Source organism: Podarcis tiliguerta (genome assembly GCF_965153285.1).
Source record: "Podarcis tiliguerta genome assembly, chromosome: 1".
Classification (NCBI taxonomy): domain Eukaryota; kingdom Metazoa; phylum Chordata; class Lepidosauria; order Squamata; family Lacertidae; genus Podarcis; species Podarcis tiliguerta.
The window spans coordinates 4,415,905-4,436,548 of record NC_139534.1 but is presented as its reverse complement, the minus strand read 5'-3'; the positions used below and the strand labels follow the sequence as shown (position 1 = coordinate 4,436,548).

General features: G+C 44.4%; 1 protein-coding gene across 2 annotated transcripts in view; it reads right to left on the bottom strand.

Moving 5' to 3' along the window:
- Window positions 1-3,924: 3,924 nt before the first annotated feature.
- Window positions 3,925-20,644, bottom strand: part of SLX9 (SLX9 ribosome biogenesis factor) — a 33,803-nt gene continuing 17,083 nt past the window's right edge. The window contains exons 2-6 of one of the 2 annotated variants that reach the window (XM_083402954.1): window positions 19,148-19,238; window positions 17,972-18,040; window positions 14,468-14,621; window positions 8,891-8,956; window positions 3,925-5,578 (exon numbers count right to left, since the gene is read on the bottom strand). In XM_083402954.1, coding sequence (XP_083259080.1) covers window positions 5,452-5,578; window positions 8,891-8,956; window positions 14,468-14,621; window positions 17,972-18,040; window positions 19,148-19,238 — 507 coding nt within the window. In that variant the 3' untranslated portion in view covers window positions 3,925-5,451. The remainder of the gene's footprint in view (window positions 5,579-8,890; window positions 8,957-14,467; window positions 14,622-17,971; window positions 18,041-19,147; window positions 19,239-20,644) is intronic. The other variant, XM_083402953.1, reaches the window with a different exon arrangement.

Below are 20,644 nucleotides of genomic sequence, written 5' to 3'. Positions count from 1 at the left end.
TACAATAAGGTAAAGGTAAAGGTACCCCTGCCCGTATGGGCCAGTCTTGACAGACTCCAGGGTTGTGCGCTCATCTCACTCTAGAGGCCGGGGGCCAGCGCTGTCCGCAGACACTTCCGGGTCACGTGGCCAGCGTGACATCGCTGCATCTGGCGAGCCAGCGCAGCACACGGAACGCCGTTTACCTTCCCGCTGGTAAGCGGTCCCTATTTATCTACTTGCACCCGGGAGTGCTTTCGAACTGCTAGATTGGCAGGCGCTGGGACCGAACAACGGGAGCGCACCCCGCCGCGGGGATTCGAACCGCCGACCATGCAATCGGCAAGTCCTAGGTGCTGAGGTTTTACCCACAGCACCACCCGCGTCCCATAATACAATAGTCCATACTTATTTGCCTGTTACATCTTCATTAAATCATATTTCATCCTTGTTTCCTGTCAGTTTTGATTCGTTCCAGTTAAGAAAAAAGTTATTTCCCCCACTTTTCCCCAGGAGATGAGAGGCTTTTTCTGCTTGGATATTCATTTCACTCTCTACCCTCTGTAGTCCTATAATTTGGTCATAATTTCATTCATCTCTTCTGACGTTACATTAGCTTCCTTTGCTTGCTTTCACACCTTTAGACCGCTGTAAAGCTCTCTCCCATTTGCCACCTGATGTTTCTTTCTGTTTAGGTAAAAGTAATTCCAAGTCTTCTTCTGCAGCTTCTTTACATTTTTTCATCTGCTTTATATGTAGTCCAGTCTGCCTGGACGTTCCACACAATTCATCTCTTAGCTCTGCTAGCTGTTCTTTGAACAGTCATTGTAAAAGATCAAGAATCTGTTAAGCATTCCATATTGCCATGACTGACTGGCTCTCTCCGCTTTCCAGAACGTAGGACATAGATAAAATTCAGCTTTCGCTTTTAGTCAACTCAGCACAAACAGAGATGGAGAATTGCGAACATAAAGTAAAGGTTATAAGCAACTTCAGAGCTATTAAACGTTTTTCAAGGTAATCAATCAATCTAAGCTTTTTGATACATCTTCCAGGCTGTTATGTAATATTCTTTTATCACCCAGAAGCTTGCTTCTTTCCTGGTGCTATTTTACTGACAGATAGAAAATCCAATTCATATTCATTTCCAGTCTTAGTAATAGTTAAAAGAAGGTTTGCAGACCAGAAGCCCTAATTTGAGGGCAATTATGCAGTGTGCGGGCTGAAGATTTTTCCTAGCTCTAGATAGTTCCCCAACCCCACAGGTTTGTTCCCCTGGTGTGATGATGAATGCCTTCTGAGCATGTGAGGCTTTACCCTTTGTCCTCTCTTAAATCACAATTAAATGGCAATCAAGATATCTTGATAACCTCTCGTCACTGCATAATTATTTCTGCTGGCAAGAGCACCAGCAGTCAATATCCATTCTGCCATTTCCTCCCAAGAAGTTGCCTGTCTACGGTTGTCCATGAGATTTAAGCTCCAGGCTGGATTACAGTGGTGCGCTCTGTGGGACCCGCTTGAGGTCCATCCAGAAACTGCAGATGGTGCAAAATGTGGCTGCTCATTGGGGCAGGGTATCGCCAACACATTACCCCGCGGTTGAAAGAACTGCATTGACTATGTCCAATGTGCTGGCTTTGGGGTATAAAGCCCTAAACAGCTCAAGACCAAGACACCTGAAAGATTGTGCCATCCTTTATATACCCAGTTGAGGGCCTTTTGCAGATACCATCTCATCAGGAGGGCTGTTGCATACCATAATAGTCTTGCACTTTATCACAAAAACCCTAATGATGCAGGGTTGGTTTCCACAGTGTCCATGCCATGATGCCTTGGCAACACGACAAAAGGCCTTTTCTGCAGTGGCTCCCCATTTGTGGGATGCTCTCCCACAAGAGGCTCTCCTGGCACCATCATTACATATTACATATCATAGTTGAACTGACCTGGGATCATTGGATGATGATGATGATGTCAGTTTGCTCAGAAAAGAGACTGGGAACAGCTGTTTTACTCCGTTTAGTTCCTACCTGACCAGCAAGGGCTCAGCATGGGCCACTTGACTCTAGATACACATAATCTCTGAATCTTATGAGGGAGCTACTTGCTCCGGAGAGGAAGACACCTAGTGTTGTGTTTTGAGCCACAGCCTCATGAGTGCAGAGCAAAAGGCTTCAGTGGCAGCCTGGACAGCTCCACGCAGCGCTCAGCTAGAAGACTTGATAAGAGCAGAGCCCAAAACATTATTTTTCAGTAGCTGCCGCTCTGTCTCAGCGACTAGCTCCGCCTTTGTGGAAGGAGCCCAGGCATTGCTGTTGATGGAGCAGGCGAGACGGTGGCTCTGCTAGGGCTGCTGAGCTGGGGTCCTCAGGGGGCAGCATGGCAGGCATGCGCTGGAGAGGGACAGGCATGACACACTCCTCTTGTACAAGTGCTTCTGGGTTGGGATCTACGTCTGGGGCTGGCCCTGAGGACAATCTTTACTTCCAATCTGACCTACACAAAAACCAAGTCATTCATTTACAATAATATTTGCCAGGGTGCTTAAATAAGATTGGATGCTATGACTTTAAACAACATCACCATTAACACCAACAAAATCTTAACAATGGGGTGGTAAGACTGTGTGTTGATGGCATTTCCTTAGGGTTATAGCATTCGGTTTTATTCCCTGTACCACCTTTTAACATTGTTGCTCAATCGAGACACTGAAAAAAACAATAGGGATGTCTAAATGTAGAATTTGTAGGTACTGAAAGAAGGGAATTATTTCAGTAACAATCTACCGGTAACTCCTTATTAGACCGTTGCTCAATAAATTCCTGATCTCTGACTTTGGGCTTCCCAGATTAGTATGTCCCCCAAGAACTGCTTTTCTTCCCATTCTTTGTTATAATAAATTGCTGTGCAAGGTGACACACCAGGGCTTAATTTACATTTATAAATACCCCATGCCCCCGGATCTCCTGTGGTCTAATACCAAAGGATATATTTATGGTGTGGATAGATCTTGTTCCTCCAATCTGGTCACTTTGTCTAGAGTGAACCACGTCATTGAATGTTTTCACATACCACCCTGATAATATATTGTCAAACATGGGAATGAGGTGCCTCCATTCTCTCTCCCCCCCCCCCCCCAGTGCTCTGGCTTAAATTTTTGCATTGTTTTGACATTATAACTTACTCATTTATTATACTTGTTTAAAACGTTTTAAACAGTTTTAAAATGTTTAAAGTTTTTTTTTTTAATGCATTTTTTATCACAGAGATGTTTGCTGCTCTTTTGTGAGAGACAGGATATTAATTATATGAATAAATGAATAATTTTATTCTTGCCCTATTTGCTTTTAGTAACAATACCTTCTGCTGCAAATAATTCCAAAAGGTAGAGTTATCCCTTATTTTTAATTTTCCTTTTTATTGTCACAGGTCCTATTTTTAATTTTTAATCCAATGAATTGCCCTTCTGTAGTATCTCAAACATTTGTTACTCCTTGAGGAATTGAGACCTTTAGCCAAGTTCTTTGCTTCACCATCCTGATTTACCTGGCTTTGCAATTTGGCTGACATCTTAAGGCAGGGACAGCCAATCTGGTGCCTTGCAGACGATGTTGGGCTCCAACTCCCATCAGCCCCATCCAGTCTGGCCAATGGTCAAGGAAGATGGGAGCTAGAGTTCTCAACATCTGGAGGGCAACATTGTACACCCTTAATGTAAGGAAAGGTGAACCAAAGCAGATATTGAGCCATTTGGCTTTCCTTTCTTGACATGGCCTGCAGATTCCATTTTCAAGAAGCCAAGTCATACCTGTGCTATTTACTCAAATACAAGTCACATGTTGGCATGGTGGGGTTTTATGATTCTGTTTGATTTCAATTATGATTACTGAATTTGGATGATGTGCCCTAAGTTTAATTTTCCAAGGTACTACACACCTGTGGTTTGTTTTGTGTTAAGAATTTATTAAATGCTTTACAGTTTGTTTTGTGTTCAGATAAGAATGATTATTTGTTTGACAATATACTGTAGCCAAAACTAGTGGTATATCTGAATAACTAATAATAATAATAATAAAACCAAGTTTCGTGGACTGGCACCCTAAGGGGTTAATGAAGATGGGACTGAACATTGTGCTCCCCCTTCATGTTCTTCCTCCCAGCCAGAGCAAACCTGGCTGCTCTGCCAAAAAGAAATCAAATCAAACCTGGTGGTGCTTTAGCTGAATGCTATGTCTGTGTGAAAAACTGATTTTTTTCCAGGACTTTGTCCTTGAGGAGGATGCCAACTTTGGCTTGCATTAAAAATACCTGGGTGGATGAGCTTGCAGGAGTAAAGCTCCCCCACCCAAGTTATTCTTTTACCATTAGCACAGCTTGGATGGTCAAGTGCCGCTGTACCACAACACACTCTCCAGTTTTGTTTTTTTAAAAAACTATTAAAGATTTCTTAGTTTACAAAAATGTGTACATTGTCTTTTTTCAAGTTGTGTTTTCTACAGATCAGTTTCATTTGTTGTGAGACATTAGTGTTAGGTTAGGAAGGAAAGAGGGGGAAAGAGTGGATTGGTGAGTGGGGGGGGGGGTCGGGTGGCAATGCTTCTATTCTTCCACTCAGTGTATGTGTGGGGTTTTGTGATAGTGTCACTTGTGTGGGTTCTTACTATTCGCTTGTTGTATTTCCTTGGTAGTGAGAGGTTGGGGTGGCCTAGGTATGGTTGGTTGTCTTTGGTTGTCTGTAGTGAGATATGGTTTTGTGTGTGAGTGTGTGGGTTTTGGGTTCAGGTTAGCCAGATTGATTTGTATACTGACAGCAGATTCTTTTTGTTGTCTTGTTGGAGTAGGTATGTGATAAATGGGAACCATACCAGGGTGAAGGCATCTTCTTCTATTTGTCCCCATGTCAGTTTCACTACTCATCATTTTTCATTTGAAAAATTAGGATGGTATTCCCTTTATTATTGCTATCTTACAACATCATACTACGGGGGGAAATATTTATTATGTAGAAAAACTAAACTTTACATCGTGCACCTGCCAAATCAGTATCAAAAACTAACAAGAACAGATATTTTTCAGTTGAATGGAAACAGGAGCAGACTTAATCTCTATTAAATATAATTTTAGGAGAATGATGCAAATGCTGCATTACTCCTAGAGGAGAGGATGTTATACTTCATAGGAACTATGGAAAGAAAAGAGAAACAGCATTTGGTGCGTGATATAGCACAGAGTGGGAATCGAGAACAATCCCCCAGAGCTTCTAGCAAAACAGCAGGCAGCTTTGCAGCTAGTACTGGCAATCATCAGTCTTGGCAGCCTTATTTCTGTTGGCGGAAAACAAGGTCACTGAATGTCATAATCCTGTGGACTCTTGCAAGTTATGCTGGCATACTGGGCATGTAAGGTCATCGTGCAGTGTGTTTGCGAGAATCCAATCTCTTGTGCTCTCAAACGGTCCCAGCAATGATGTCAGAATGGCTCTCCCTCCCTCTCCAGCTGCAGTCTTTTGGAAAGATGCTCACCAAGGACTGTCAAAGGGCTAGCTTTGAACAAAGGATCCGATATAGTCTTGTGAAACTGTGCTACTTCCTGCATCCTAGAAAAAAGGGAGAAAATGCATCAGATGACAGGCTAGCATTACAAGAGGCAAGTTAAAAGTACAGTTGTACCTTGGATCCTGAATGCCTTGCGAGTTGAACGTTTTGGCTCCCGAACGCCACGGTTTGCGAACATTCTTTGGAACCCAAACATCTGACGTGGCTTCCGATTGGCTGCAGGACCCTCCTGCAGCCAATCAGAAGCTGCGCCTTGGTTTCCAAATGTTTTGGAAGTCAAACGGACCTCCGGAACAGATTCCATTCAACGTCTGAGGTACCACTGTACTACCAGTCCTTGAGTGAAGTAACTCACTGTATTCAGGTGGGGCTAACCTAACCTGGCCCTGACTAAACTTCTAGCGCACCCCAGGGAACAAAAAGGCATAAACTGGAGGGTGTCATCTAGGCACATCTGCTGTGTGAATTATGGGGGTCAGTGTAAGAGAGCTCACGAGGAAGAGTCATGTGCAAACAGCAGGACTCTCAACACCTGAAGATGCTCATATCCAAGTGTGTCTTCCATATTCCTTGAACGGAATTGCATAACATACCCACTACAGTCTGAGTTCAATTAGACAGAGCCCTTTCCTTGAAGCTGTGCAGAGCACAGAACCAGGAGTTCACAAATAGGACCTTTCATCCTATTCCTTTGAATGTGAATTACTTGATGAAAGACTGTAAACCAGGGCTTTGCTTCTAGGGTGGCTTGAGAAAAGTAAAATAAAATCAGGAGTGTGTCATGTACAGTGGTACCTTGGTTCACAACCATAATCCGTTCCGGAGGTCCATTTGTAAACCAAAACAGGTTGTAACCCAAGGCGCTCTTTCGCCAATGGGGCCTCCAAAAAAAATTTGTTCGTAATCCCCCAAAAAGGGGGATGTATTCCAAAAAAAGTTTGCAAATCAGGACACACACTTCTGGGTTTGACATGTTTGTAATCTAAAATGTATGCAAACCAGACTGTTTGCAAACCAAGGTACCACTGTATCTGGCAATAGCATTCTTCATAGAGAGAAGTAAGAGCAAAAGTGTATCAATGAATTTAAAGGATTGCCCAAAATGTGCATTTGTTAATTTACAGGGAAATGAAGATGGTCTTGGCTAGCGTCTTATCAGCTCTGGGCTCTGCACTGTGCTTAACTGCCTTATAAGCCAAGAAAAGCTTAACGTTTTAAACTTTAAAAGGGTGGGGGGGGGGGAGAGGAAATATGGGGCCCTCTGAGCAGAAGAGCTCTCCGGATTTATTTGAAACACAATCTTACCTCCAGTGCTCTCATTATAATATCTCGCTTGAATTTGCAAGAATCCAAGTTATATTAGCCAAGCACAACAGAGTTTAGCTGGCGTACAGTTGCTACATGTGTTTATGCAAACAACACTACAGTGGTACCTCGCAAGACGAATGCCTCAAAAGATGAATAACTCGCAAGACAAAAGTTTTTTGTTTTTTGAGTTGCTTCACAAGACGAAAACGTCTTGCGCCTTTTTCTTAAAACCATCAATGCATTCCTATGGGAAACCGTCAATGCATTTCCTATGGGAAACCGTGCTTCGCAAGACGAAAAATTCACAAGACGAAAAAACTCGCAGAACGAATTAATTTCGTCTTGCGAGGCACCACTGTACTGGGCAGCTCTACTGAAGCTAAAGGCAGTTCTGTAATTCTGCAAGCCTCACAAGGAGTATATGTGCTATCCAGCAGGGGTGTGCACTGAATTCAGACAAATCCTGAATCCAAGATGAAGTGTGGCACCTCAAAAAGGTTTGGGGCTTGTTGGAGGTGAAGTCGGATCTGGAACCCTTGAAGCACTTTGTGGGGCTTGGCAATTCAGATGTCAAAAAGCAACTGCGGACAAGCATATGCTAAAAGCAGAACTAAGCTTATCATCTAAGGAAACGCCAGGGTGGAGTGCTGAGGGAAGGAAGAAGAAACCCCTGCGCTGGGAGAGTTATGTGAGAGATCGTTGTGACTAACAGGGCAAAGTTGTCATCAGAGGAACTGATTTTACCTGGAAAGTCCCCTTGCCTCCACAAAAAATGGTGGGCATATTTCAAGGCAGTTTGCCAGTTTTCCTATCCAGTGGAAAGCTCTCTTATGTATGCAATTTTCAGAACATTTGTTCACAAAACATCAAGGGAGAACATGATTCCTTTTTTACTCCTTCCAAAGAACCAAATTTAGGTCTGAACCAACTTTTGTGGTTGGTACATACCCCTACTGATGCCCTGGCCTTTGGCTAGTGCAATAAAAGTTTATGAACACAGCCCTCGTTTCAGGGACCTGGAATGCCTTGTCTTTTTCAGTTAACATTTTAGCCTTTATTCCTCTTGCATGCATAACATTATCATTTCCCAAATTAGATGCTTTGGATAAACAGGATGGTGTTGCGTCGGTGAGTACAATCATTTTCCTGACCTGTCGACTTTTCTCTGGCACAAACAGAACTAAGGTTACAGAACTCTGCCAGAAGAGGGAGGGGGGGAGAAGAGAACAGGATATTGGCGCTGCCTTGGCTAAATTCTTAGGAAGTGCCCACCCCTATCCCCTGCAATCAGTGAACAAAAATACCCAAGAGGAACAAGGCAAATTGCCAAATTTTGCATTAGCAAAGCCCACTTATGCAGCAGAGCCCTTGGCCCCCGGCAAGTGAGTCATCAGATCAGTGAGACACGGACTGAGAACTTCCCAAGGACAAATGGACTTGCCCAAACCTCTTGCTTCTGCAAAAGCACAGCAGGAGGGACTCGCTCAGTCTGACGTCTAAAGGCACGGAAGGTCCTGAAGAAGCAGATGACATCCCAACACCCAGCAAGAGACCATGGTGTCTTTTCAGCTGCTGTTTTCAAAAGGGGAGCTATGGTTTAGAGGCCCTGATCATCAGCAGAGAAGTTTAGGAGAAGCCACATGACATTGATTCTGTAATGAAGTGCCCTCTGTGGGGTTTAATTTTCACCTGCTAGGGATGGGAAGCCTTAGATGGGGGATGTGCAGTCGCCTATCTGGAGAAAGAAAGGGGGGGGAGAGCGAGAGCAACCCCACACATTTTGCCATGCATTGAAGGCGCCAACATGGGATGCTGGGATGGTTAGATGGCAGCAGAGTTCCTCGGAAATTATGGGATGGTGTCCATGCTGCTACTGCAGAGTTTGTTTCTGCTGCTGGTTGCACAGAGGAGCATGACTTCACGACACCATGGGGAAGAAGAGCCACATCACTGGCCCTTATTGCATCTTCTTCTATTTTAAGGCAAGACAGGTTTTGACTTTGCTGCCCAGAAGGGCTTCTTGCGACTGTCCCACCATTACTTACAAGACTTGGCGTTTCTGGGTTGATTTCATCTGACAGAAGTTAGTCAGCAGCATCTTCTTTGCTGGGCTGAAGAAAACAAAAACTAAGTATTAATTGAGAACAGTATTGACACCAAAGACCTGCCAAAAACGGTGCCGTGTGCAGCAGCTTCAGATTGGCCTTCCAGCCACTCCAGGCCCCTTCCCTTCTCAAACCCCCCCCCCGCCGCCGCCCTTACCTAGCATTCTGTGGCCACAGAGACTTTTGAGGTTTTTCAAAGGACTTTTTGTCCTTCTACAAACTCTGAATTTGCTATTTCTCTCTCATAAACTACAGCAGCTAACAAAGTAGATGTTAAATTATGACGGCAAAATATTTTGGCTTCTGCCAAGGCTGCAGCAGCAGCGCCCTTTGATTCATGTCACAGCAACAGAAGCCAAAATGATTCGCTGTGAGAATGTTGTGTCTTCTGCTTTGTTACTCACTGTTATAAATACATACTTTAGTGATTAACTGCATTCTTTCATGATCTAGCACAAACCTGTCAAAACTACTGTCTGATGATTTAAAAAATGTCTATATTAAAATAGTGCTGAGATGAAATCCTCCCCTGAGAACTTACAGCTCTAATATATTGGGGGGGGGGGCTGGCATCTCCAAAATTGGGGGCACTGGAAGGAGGCTGCCATCGCCCCCCCCCCCCGCCAGGTATGCTCTGGGATGGCTCTGCAGCAAGAGAAGGCTCTGAGGAAGCCAGCACATCATCCAGGAGAAGACAGCCTACAATTTCTGAGGAGACAAACAGATAATCTGCAGCCCGGCAGCCCCTTGCTCCAAACCTTCAAAGCAAATTGCACTGCTCTCGTTGCTTCTAGAAACATAAAACATCAGTTCCTAGTGAAGTAATCCCAGGTGAAACACGTTATTCCTGAATAAGACTACCGTATTTTTCGCCCTATAAGACGCACATTTCCCCCTCCAAAAATGAAGGGGAAATGTATGTGCGTCTTATGGGGCGAATGCAGGCTCCTTGGCTTCAGCGATAGCAACGCAAAGCCTCCGAAGCCTGCGCTCCGGAGGCTTTGTGTTGCTTCCGCTGAAGCCAGGAGAGTCTGCTCTTTGAGGCTGGCGGTGGGGAAAGCAGCGCTTCCCCACTCGCCAGCCCCAAAGGGTGGGGGGCAGCAGGAAGGCGCGCGACGCCTTCCTGCTACTCTCCATCCCGGCATTGAGGCTGGCGGGGGGGAAAGCAGCGCTTCCCCACTCGCCAGCCCCAAAGGGTGGGGGGCAGCAGGAAGGCGCGCGACGCCTTCCTGCTACTCTCCATCCCGGCATTGAGGCTGGCGGGGGGGAAAGCAGCGCTTCCCCACTCGCCAGCCCCAAAGGATGGGGGGCAGCAGGAAGGCGCGCGACGCCTTCCTGCTACTCTCCATCCCGGCATTGAGGCTGGCGGGGGGGAAAGCAGCGCTTCCCCACTCGCCAGCCCCAAAGGATGGGGGGCAGCAGGAAGGCGCGCGACGCCTTCCTGCTACTCTCCATCCCGGCATTGAGGCTGGCGGGGGGGAAAGCAGCGCTTCCCCCCTCGCCAGCCCCAGAGGATGGGGGGCAGCAGGAAGGCGCGCGACGCCTTCCTTCTACTCTCCATCCCGGCATTGAGGCTGGCGGGGGGGAAAGCAGCGCTTCCCCCCTCGCCAGCCCCAGAGGATGGGGGGCAGCAGGAAGGCGCGCGATGCCATCCCGCTACTCTCCAACCATCCTGTGGGCTTTTGCGGGAGATGGGGGAATTCCCCCACCTCCCGCAAAAGCAGGCAAAAGCCGCGCGCTCTTTAAAGGGGCTCCACGGCTTCTGCGGGCTTTTCTAGGAGCCCGCAGGAGCCGCACACCCTTTGAAGAGCGCCCCTCTTGGGGGCTTTTCCCCGAGGAGGGAGAAGGGACGGACTGGCCGAGTCCGTCCCTTTTCCCTCCTGGTCGAAAAGCCCGTAGGAGTCGCGCACGGCTCCTGTGAGCTTTTGCGGGAGGTGGGGGAATTCCGCCACCTCCCGCAAAAGCAGGGAGGTGGTCTTGGAGTAGCGCACAGGCTGCGTGCAGCCTGTCCGCTGCTCCCAGAGCTGCGGGGGGGAAATCATATTTTTTTCCTTGATTTCCCCCCCTGAAAACTAGGTGCGTCCTATGGGCCGGTGCGTCCAATAGGGCGAAAAATACGGTATATTAAGACCACTCTCTAAGCTTCTCATTACGGATTTGAATCAATGTATTATCAGACTTCAGGTTAACCCAAAGTTCTCTTTGAGATCAAATGCATGTGACCTGTAACTAACCCAAGAAATAAGACTTATTCCCATATACAGATGTCTGTGCCACTTGTGGAAACTTGCCTCAAGTGCCTGTGATGTGCTGCTGGGATGCCCGCCTCCTCAATTTTATTTATTCATCATGAAAGGCATCCTTGTTTCATTACATGTTGCAGACTTCATTCATTATAAATCAGAATAAAACCTCAATTGAATGCACTTATCCCCAGCAGGGGATCACATTTCTGGAGAATCTGATCTTCTATGACTAAAAGCTGACAAATCATTGGGAGTATAATTCCTCATTTATGCAATAACTGTAATCCTCTAAAAATTTGTGCTGATTAAATAGCACATGCAACAGATTCAGACTGTGAGCAACCAGAACAGCCCCTGCACAAAGGAGGAACTACAAAGTGGATTTACAACTGCAAAGTGGATTTACTACAAGAAGGAGCAGCAACCATTTTCTAGACTTTGAACTAACAAGTAGCTGCTTCTAAATAAAATAATTCAATATGGAATGTAGAACTTTTATTTGATCCTCTGGGCTTGGTTATGAACCTTAAACATTTCTCCCCACCCTTGCCCACATTAAAATGACTCTGACCATTTCATTCTGAAGTTCATTCCTTTTCATGACTGTTTAGCACAATCATTTCTGGAGCATCCTTGAGAAACTGAATAGGGTTTGTGTCAATCTGAAAGGGGGGGGGGGAGAGTCTCCATCCTTTGAAAAATAAAACCTGTAGTGTTCCTGTCATGCTTTCACCTAGAGTCACTTCCTTGGCGCCCCCCCCGACTAGTGGGTGAGGGACACAGAGAGCATTCTCAGCACTCCCAGAGCAGGCGTGCCAAGACATAAAGAACGGCACGCGCAGCTGAAGGCAGGCTGGTTAAAACTGCGCAAGTCAAGCTCCAAGCAGGGCCAAAAGCTTGAGAAATGTTTTTGCACCAGGTCTGCTTGGGTTGCCCAGTGCAAAAAGAGCTTTCCAGCTCCCCTGCCTTGCTTGGAGCTTGACTTGCACAGTTTTAACCAGCCTGCCTTCAGCTGCACGTGGCTGGAATAACACACGTCAAATGCACATTAGAGGAAGGATTGCTGCCGTTCTTAAAGTCCCCACCACAGGGGCGAGGACTCTCCAGCTTAGGGGTCAACTTGGCTTTCCAGGCTTCTCTATCTGACCCTGGGGACTCTCCCAAGGCCAGATTGACCCCTCAGTCCCACACCCTCTGGCCACTCCTGCCTGGGGGTTTCAGCTGCCTGGAATGTGTCAACTGCAAGGGAAGCATTTCGCCTCCTGTGCAAAGCTGATGTTTTGCCTCTGGCCCCACCCCCACAGGCATGCGGCCCCTGCAAGGTTGACCAGCAGGGAATGTGGCCCTCAAGTTGAAAGAGGTCTCCTGCCCTGAGCCCATGTGGGGTAGTGCTTAATGTGTTGGACTGTGACCCGAGGGACCAGGCTTCAAATCCCCTCTTGGCCAGGAACTCCCTGGGTGGCCTTAAGCCAGTTACTGTCGTGGGGAAGAAACATGTATGGCACTTTCAGATCCTTGGAGAAAACGGCAAGATATAAACGCAATAAATAAAAATAAATTACAATACCCTGGATCTACTGGCTTAAAGCATCTGAACTGTTTCGAAGTTAGCCAACCGTAACACAATTCCCAGAGGGAATCCAACACAAAGCAGACAAAAAACAAGGAAACTTTTTTTTGGTGTAAGTTGACATCTCAAAAATGAGTTATTTTAGGAAACCAGTTGCTAGGTTTTCTGAGAGACAGTCTTTGTTTATACATTTATCAAACAATAACTTTGAAGACAAGGTGCTGCTACATGTTTTTCTGTATTATGTTGATGTACATTTTTTCTTGTTTTCTCTTTCTTCTTTTTAAGTATTAACATAGCATTTTTCTAATATTAACATTGTAATGAAAAGTATAACAAATAACCAAAAATAAAAACCTATCCTGTTCAAAATAAGTTTTAATCAGGAAAGCAAATGAGAGGGGATATAAACAAAATAACTCAGACAGCTGTAAATTGTAAGCAACAATCCATTAGATTTGAAAGTATTCTGAAAATTGTTCCACTGGATATCAAGCTATCAAAAAACATAAGTAAATTCACACAACCACTGAATAAGGCCGCATTTCTGAAAATGTCAATACTAAAATGCCTTATTCTGTGGTAAATCAAAGGAAGAAAGACTTTCCCATGCTAACAGTGCTTTGGGCAGCAGTCCTAAACATCTTTTCAAGCGGGGAAGTTCTGCTGAGCCCAGTGGGAAAGACTCCTCTATAGGTATACACAGGATTGCTGGACAGAGTGTCTATTCAAGAGTCATAACAGCCACACAACTGAAGACTCCAGAAAGGCTAAACCAACTTGCCCGAACCAAGTCTGACGACAAGACATTTTAGAACAGGGCTGAGGAACCCGTGTCATTCCTGATATTCCCACCATCCCTGATCATTGAGCAAGCTCTCTAAGGCTGATGGAGCACAACACCAGGAAGGCAAAAGCCTCTCGCACGCCAGTTCTAAAGCTTACAGTAAAATATGTTCTTAAGAAACATGCATCTGTGTCGAGATTTTAATTTTAGCCCCTATTTATGAAGTAAAAAGAATTGGGAACTGAGAGGTCAGTGGAACTCCTGCTCTGAGACAAGATCATGAGCATGTGAACTTTTAATGAAAATCTTGTGTGGATGTGGAGCAACTTCATTGTACCCACTTGGCACTCACTTGCAAATATTTTCTAAGCATCACGTTTACCTTCAGTGCTCAGTTATTGAAAATCCTGGTCTGCACATGCTTATCATCATAACTAATTTTCTTTTCTCCTTTACCTTCAAAGGTTTCCACGGCTTCCTAGGGCAGTTAACATGACTATTCAAATAAGAAAATATTCTCAAATGATGCAAGAAATCCACCACAAGGACTTTCAGTGGCAGCTAGTAAAAACTGGAATGGAAGGTCTCCACCAGGATTTACTTTGCTATAGAGTCGTACCTTGGTTTTCATATGTTTTGGCTCCCGAATGCCACAAACCTGCAGCCAATCGGAAGCCGCGCCTTGGTTTTTGAACAGTTTCGGGAGTCAAACAATCTCCCGGAACGGATTAAATTTGAGAACCAAGGTACCACTGTATATTATAGCCATATTTCTATAACCCTAATGAATATAAAAAATTAGATGGAAAATAACTTCATGCTTTTAAACCCCAATTTAACAAGCAAGTGTTCCAATTTTAAAGTCGGTTTAACACCTCAGCTTACCTAAATTGTGTGTGCAGCACTTAACTTACGTTTTAGGATGTCTGCTGAACTTGCTGACAGCTACCATGTCTGAGAGCTCAGGCAGAGCGTCCATCAGAGGATGCATATCTCCAACTACTGGGGTAGCTTTTCGCTTTGCTTCTGCTTTTTGTTGTTGTTTTGCTAGCTTGATATTTTCTATTTCTGAAAAACAGGGGCAGGAAGGAGAAACAATTGTTAAGCGAGTATCCAGGGGTCAGCAAACTTTTACAGCAGGGGGCCGGTCCACTGTCCCTCAGACCTTGTGGGGGCCGGACTATATGGGGGGGGGGGGGAACGAATTCCTATGCCCCTCAAATAACCCAGAGATGCATTTTAAATAAAAGCACACATGCTACTCATGTAAAAACACCAGGCAGGCCCCACAAATAACCCAAGAGATGCATTTTAAATAAAATGACACATTCTACTCAGGTAAAAACACGTTGATTCCCGGACCGTCCGCGGGCCGGATTTAGAAGGCGTTTGGGCCCTGGGCCTTAGTTTGCCTACCCATGGAGTATACTTTAAATTCTGTTAATTGAATCTTTAAAATGTCTTTACCACTTTTTAAAGTCTTATGTCTGAGAAGTCTGTTTCAAGTCCATTTTTATTAACTACAGGGTCCTGTCATAGTTCTTTCTTTAGGAAAAAATATTTTGCTTGACCCATGAGGGTAACTATCCATACTGACTAATTACGAGCTGAAATATTATTTGGGGCAATAACATTATTTCTGCCACAATGCTAGAGTGAAATAGGAGAGGGAGGAATGCCTGGTCACTGGAAATATTCAGTCAGCCAGGGTTGGGGCTTACAGAACTGAACAAAAGGAGCCGCACGGCATCGGAGCACCAAAGGGAGCTTTCCAGGCTCACTCAGATGTTAAGATCCGGTATAATTTACCTAAGTGCACAGCATAAAACCAGGAGTTAATGAACTTTACCCGTTCTGCTGTAACGAGAGAGGGAAGGGGATGGTTAAGCCAAATGTGCCCATTTTGAACCCACCATTATGTAGATTCAAAGAGGTCACAGTGTCCCTCTGATCTCCTTAGTATGAATGGTTCAGCTCGGAAAGTAAGATAAGATTCTACGGATTCAGAAGTGATTCAGAAGATACAATCCTTTCACTGTGGTTAGATCTCTTCAGCCCTTCATTGGACTCTTTGGAGCTGGAATTTACAATATCCTTGGTTCTTTTGGCTGTCCTGTTAACGTTTCCCTTTTCAGATGCTTGTGACAAATGTGGATGTGTATACTTCACCTCGGATGGGCTCTCTTGGCTGGAGAGCACATGCATTCTCATCGCCAGTACCCCTGTTTCTGGTCCAGTACTATGAAGTTGCGGTACTTCAAAGGTTTCCAGAAATGAGGCTTAGACATACCTGATTCTGAATTCTTTTCTTATGAAATCTTTCTAAGGACAGAGCCATTCTACCTGTGATTCTAGTGGCTGAAACTGCATCTTTTTTTGCTTTAGTTTGATATGATTTACGACTGCTTGGAATAGAATATAACCTGAATAATTTCTATTATGCCATTAGGCAGAACTTCAGTTCCCAGCTGGCAAACAAAAAAGGGGAGGGCAAAAGGCATCTACATCTCTTCAAAAAAGAAATTGGGCAGAAAGCAAACTAATCCCAAAATACTTTTGAAGATACCAAAAATATATTCAATAGTCAAGTGATTAAATCTTACAACAATTTTCTGTATAAGTGAAATTTACTTATACTAGGAAAGCATTATCTTCTTTATAGACAAGTTACTGTTGAAGTAAAAACATATATCATTACCAAATGTCTAATTAAATTGCTTCAAGTGAATACCCTGTTATTATACAACAGGAAACATTATTCATGTGGGCCTAATAATGCAGTTTTCACATGTTTCTTTCAGCACCTGTGAGAATATCCAATTTTTACTTTTCAATCAAATCGAAGGAGGTGTCATGGCCCTGGAGGCAGATTCACCTTCTTCAAGGGATGAAGGTTGGAGACACTGAATCAGAAAAAGAACTGCAAGCGAGGGCAGAAACACTTCTACAATGGAAGCCAAGGGTGCTGGCTTAGAATCAGAGAATTGGAGAGTTGGAAGCGTCATCAGGTCCAACCCCCTGCAATCAACTAAAGTATCTGTGACAAGAGAACTACATCTCAGAGGACCCTCCTTCAGAAGCATCCATGTGACCAATTTCCCCGGCCTCATAGGATTAAGAGACTGCAGGTGAAGAGGCGCCTTTCAGTAAAGGCAGAGCTTGAAACTGGAATACAGGGGCTGCTTTTATAAAGGGATTGGCCTAAGTCTGACTGCTGCGGAAGCAACTCCAGAGCTGAATTCAGCCTGAACCTTGCAAAAGACATTCTCACCACAGAGCAGAACAGGGAGGATTTTGCCTTTTATTCTATAATTTTTTTCCTGTGTCCTCATTTCCCCACCATGAACCCAAGGTATCCTCATGTATGACAAGGTTAAGGCTGAGATATCTTTGCTCAACAAAGAAGGAAAGTGGGGTAGAGATGTAATAAGCCCACTGGGAGAGAAACATGGGATTGACTAGTTCCATAATTCATTCCTGAGCTGAAGAAAGAAGAGGAAAAAGCATGCAAGCCAGAGGCCTCTTCTTAATCTCATCCTGCAAGATCTGAACAAGTCTCCTATGAACTTATTTAAAATTCTCATGCAGTCATTAGTCATGTGTAAACCAGGTTCTGACTAATTTTTGTTGTTGTTACTATTATTATTATTATTTAGATTTTCTTGAATTACAAAAGTACATACAGTGTCTAAGTTTTCTGTTCATAGAATCTTTTCTACATATCAGTTTTATTCAATGTGAGGCCCAAATATTATAGGTGGATTAAGGTTGGGGAAGAAGAGAAGTTGGGAGGGAGAAGGCTGGGGTAGTAAACTTTCTTTCTTAATATTGTGTGTGTGCGTGTCATGTGGGTGGCTTTTCTCTATCCATGCTTACATGAATTCTCCTGTTCCTCAACACCACCACCCTTGGAAATTTAGCCACTAAAAGTGAAATGAGCATACAGTGACCCATAGAGAAAGGCTGTCCACAGCTCTATGAGCACATCTACTTTTCCCTTCTCACTTCCATGGGAAGTGACTTCAAAATGCGCAACCTTTGAGTTTATATGTAACCACTTTTCATGTAACATATAGTCATTTCTCTGGCTCCTAGTGCTTGTAAGTATGGAAATAACATTCACTTTGGATTGTCTAACCCTGTTTTAAAAATATTGTACATGAGTTTTGATAATCTATTGCTTGTTAGATAATTCAGCAAAGTTAGAAGAACTGTGAGTATTACAAGTGCTATCTGCTGAACTTATCAATTACTTGAGCAATCAGCCAACAGAGCTTCAGGGAGCATCTGGTCAGGTGGATTCCCATATAGATTTTCAGGTGCTTGCCTACTGCACAGAATATTCTTAGGTAAAAGTCTAAGCATTGAAGAGTTAGCTGTCTTCTGTGAAAACAGGATTCATTAAAAAAAAGACTTACTTTGCAACCACCTCTCCTTTCGCTGCTTCATTTTTTCTTTCTTAGGCAAAAGTACCTTTTCATCTTCACCTGAAAAATCAAACAGATGTAACAACAAGTGAATGGCATTCAAAAGAGTAAAACTGTCATCACTATCCTTTATTATTGATAAAAGTGCCTAAAATATGCTAGCCACTGTACAGAAATCAAAAGCAGGCTCACAAAAACAAGACAGAAAATGGCAATTGGGAGGAAAAGGAGAAAACATGGCATTATAAAACCATCAAAACATTCCAAAGATCATGTTGAGGTGAGAAAATACGTAGGAGAACCATCTGTTCTCATTGTACACTTTAGGAGAGAATATAGCTATAAATGCCAAACCTATAGGATCGATTACAACAGCAGACTTGCAATGTTAACAACCTTATTTAAACCTCAGAGAGAATAAAGAGGCTCCCCTTCTCAGCTCTTGCTAATTTAGTATTACATTTCTCTATGCATTTAGGCCCAAGTTCATCCAAAAGGTACACAAGGCAGTGCACTTATGTTTGTGCTATTTTAAACCCAGAGCCACTGTGATGGGAGCAAAAGGGATTTAGAGCGGTAGGGCACACCTGCCACCCCATCCACTTTGGCCCACAAGGCAGATCCATGGAGCCAAAAAGGTCCGTCCCGTCTTCATCCCCAATGAGCCCACCTCTGCAGCCTAGCTATGGAGACCCAGTTGGGACTGGCCTGCCTCTTGAAGGGTTAGGTTCTACAAGGTTCAAGAAAGGGTGTGGTGGTCCACAGGGGAAATATAAAGTGTACATGTTTCTTGATGTATCAGGGCGGAAGTTACCAAAAATTAACCTAGAAGGATAACTTTATTTTTATATGCAAGGAGTTAAGAACGTGTAGTTTGTAACTGTTGGGCAAATGCTGAATGTTTAGTCAATCCAGGATTATTTTATGCAAACATCAATGAATACCCCAATATCAGCTAGCTGGGCAGCCAGACAAGGCTTATCCATAAGCAAGAGATGAGTTCTCTTCACTCAGGAGCACCCCATGTGGGCAGAGAAATAATTGCATTTAAAAGGGGAGAGCAAGGCTGGGTGCTAGGGAAGACAGATTACGGCAATGCAACTGAACACCCCAATCCAGCGCAGGGAGAGGGTCCACACACTACCCCAGGGATAAGTAACCTCTGACCTTTGACTCCAGTTCCCATCAGCCCATCAACTAGACTGGTCAATGGTTGGTCTGGAGGGCTACAAGTTCCCTGCATTACCCTTTCCAAAACCTAAAAGAGAGAGGGAGACTGAGTGGGATCTCCTGATCCCTTATTTCCCCTGCCCCTGGTATTATTTCTGGATTCTCTGTTTCTCTCCCCCCCCCCCCCCCATATCTCTTTTTATAACAGCCAGCATGTGCACACAGAGGGCATTTGAGGATTGCTAAGGCTTACCCGTACTTTCAGTCGATATCTGTGAAAGAGCATTTTCATTAGCAGCATATTGATTTTCCAAGCTGTGCACCTCAGCTATAATCTGCCCCGTTGAATGCTTTAGCATAGATCCTAATCCAGCATAGCCAGATATTTGTGAAGGGCAAAGCCAGCGTGCTTCACAACAACTATGCAACAGAATAAAAACCATAGCCTTCTGCAACTAGGAGACTATAGAAGTAGTTATGCTATTCAATATTTGCAAAAGAAACTAATTCTTGTTAAAAGAATAAAGCAACCTTGTAAATAAACTCCCCAACGTTACAGCAATTTCTTTTTTTTTAAAAAAAACCTGTTTTTTACTCATTAAGTGGGCACTCCTCCCTCCTTTTCCAGGGCCTTTTATGTATCAAAAGTAGGTAAATAAAAAAAGAGTGTTCCCTTCCTCCTTTGCACATCCCACTGCCAATCCTGAGCTGGATTTGTGTGAAGACGACACTCCTGCTGCACATCCGTCTCCTGGCAAAAGCACAGACTGCTTTCTCCCTCTGCCCCCAGTCCACTGTTTTTCTATGCTAGATGCATAGGAGGTTCACCTGCAGCTCATCTAGCACTGAGATGCAGCAGGCTGGCAGCATTTCTTTCTTTCCTCCACTTCCAGCCTTCTTGAGTTCTACACCGGAAGTGTAAGAGGGAGTTTTGCCCACTGCAGGTTCAGCATCATAACACTCCATGTCTCCACCAGGAGCCGTCTTGGTTTCTGTGCTGGGCAAAGAGGAGGGGCTCACAGCAGAGATGAAATGAAATGAGGTGCCACAGGTGGGCCCTTTTGAAAGCTCTATTCCTCATCTAGGCAGGGAGAAGACAACAGATCTTCTTCCACACCCAGCAAAGAAATGCAGCAGGCTGTCAGAAGAGAGGCTGAATGTGGCACCACTCTTCTGGCAGCTCATCCTCCTGGGTGAAGTCCTTAGCTGCTCATTTATGATGACAAGTCCATCAGTTTAAAACAAGGCTAGACAAGAGGTTCTGAAAAGGGATCCCTTCCCCCTCTAGCTCTATACAAGCCTTGCCAAATGCCAAGCCAAGCAGGTACAGGGGCTCAGGTGAAAAACATGCAATGCTTTTGGCAATGCTCTCTCACAAAGTAGGTTCCAGTTTACAAAAAAGCTCAAGCTACAACTACTTTTTATCCTTAAGATGGCACATGACTCTTTGCCAGGGGTCAGCAACCTTTTTCAGTCGTGGGTTGGTCCACCGTC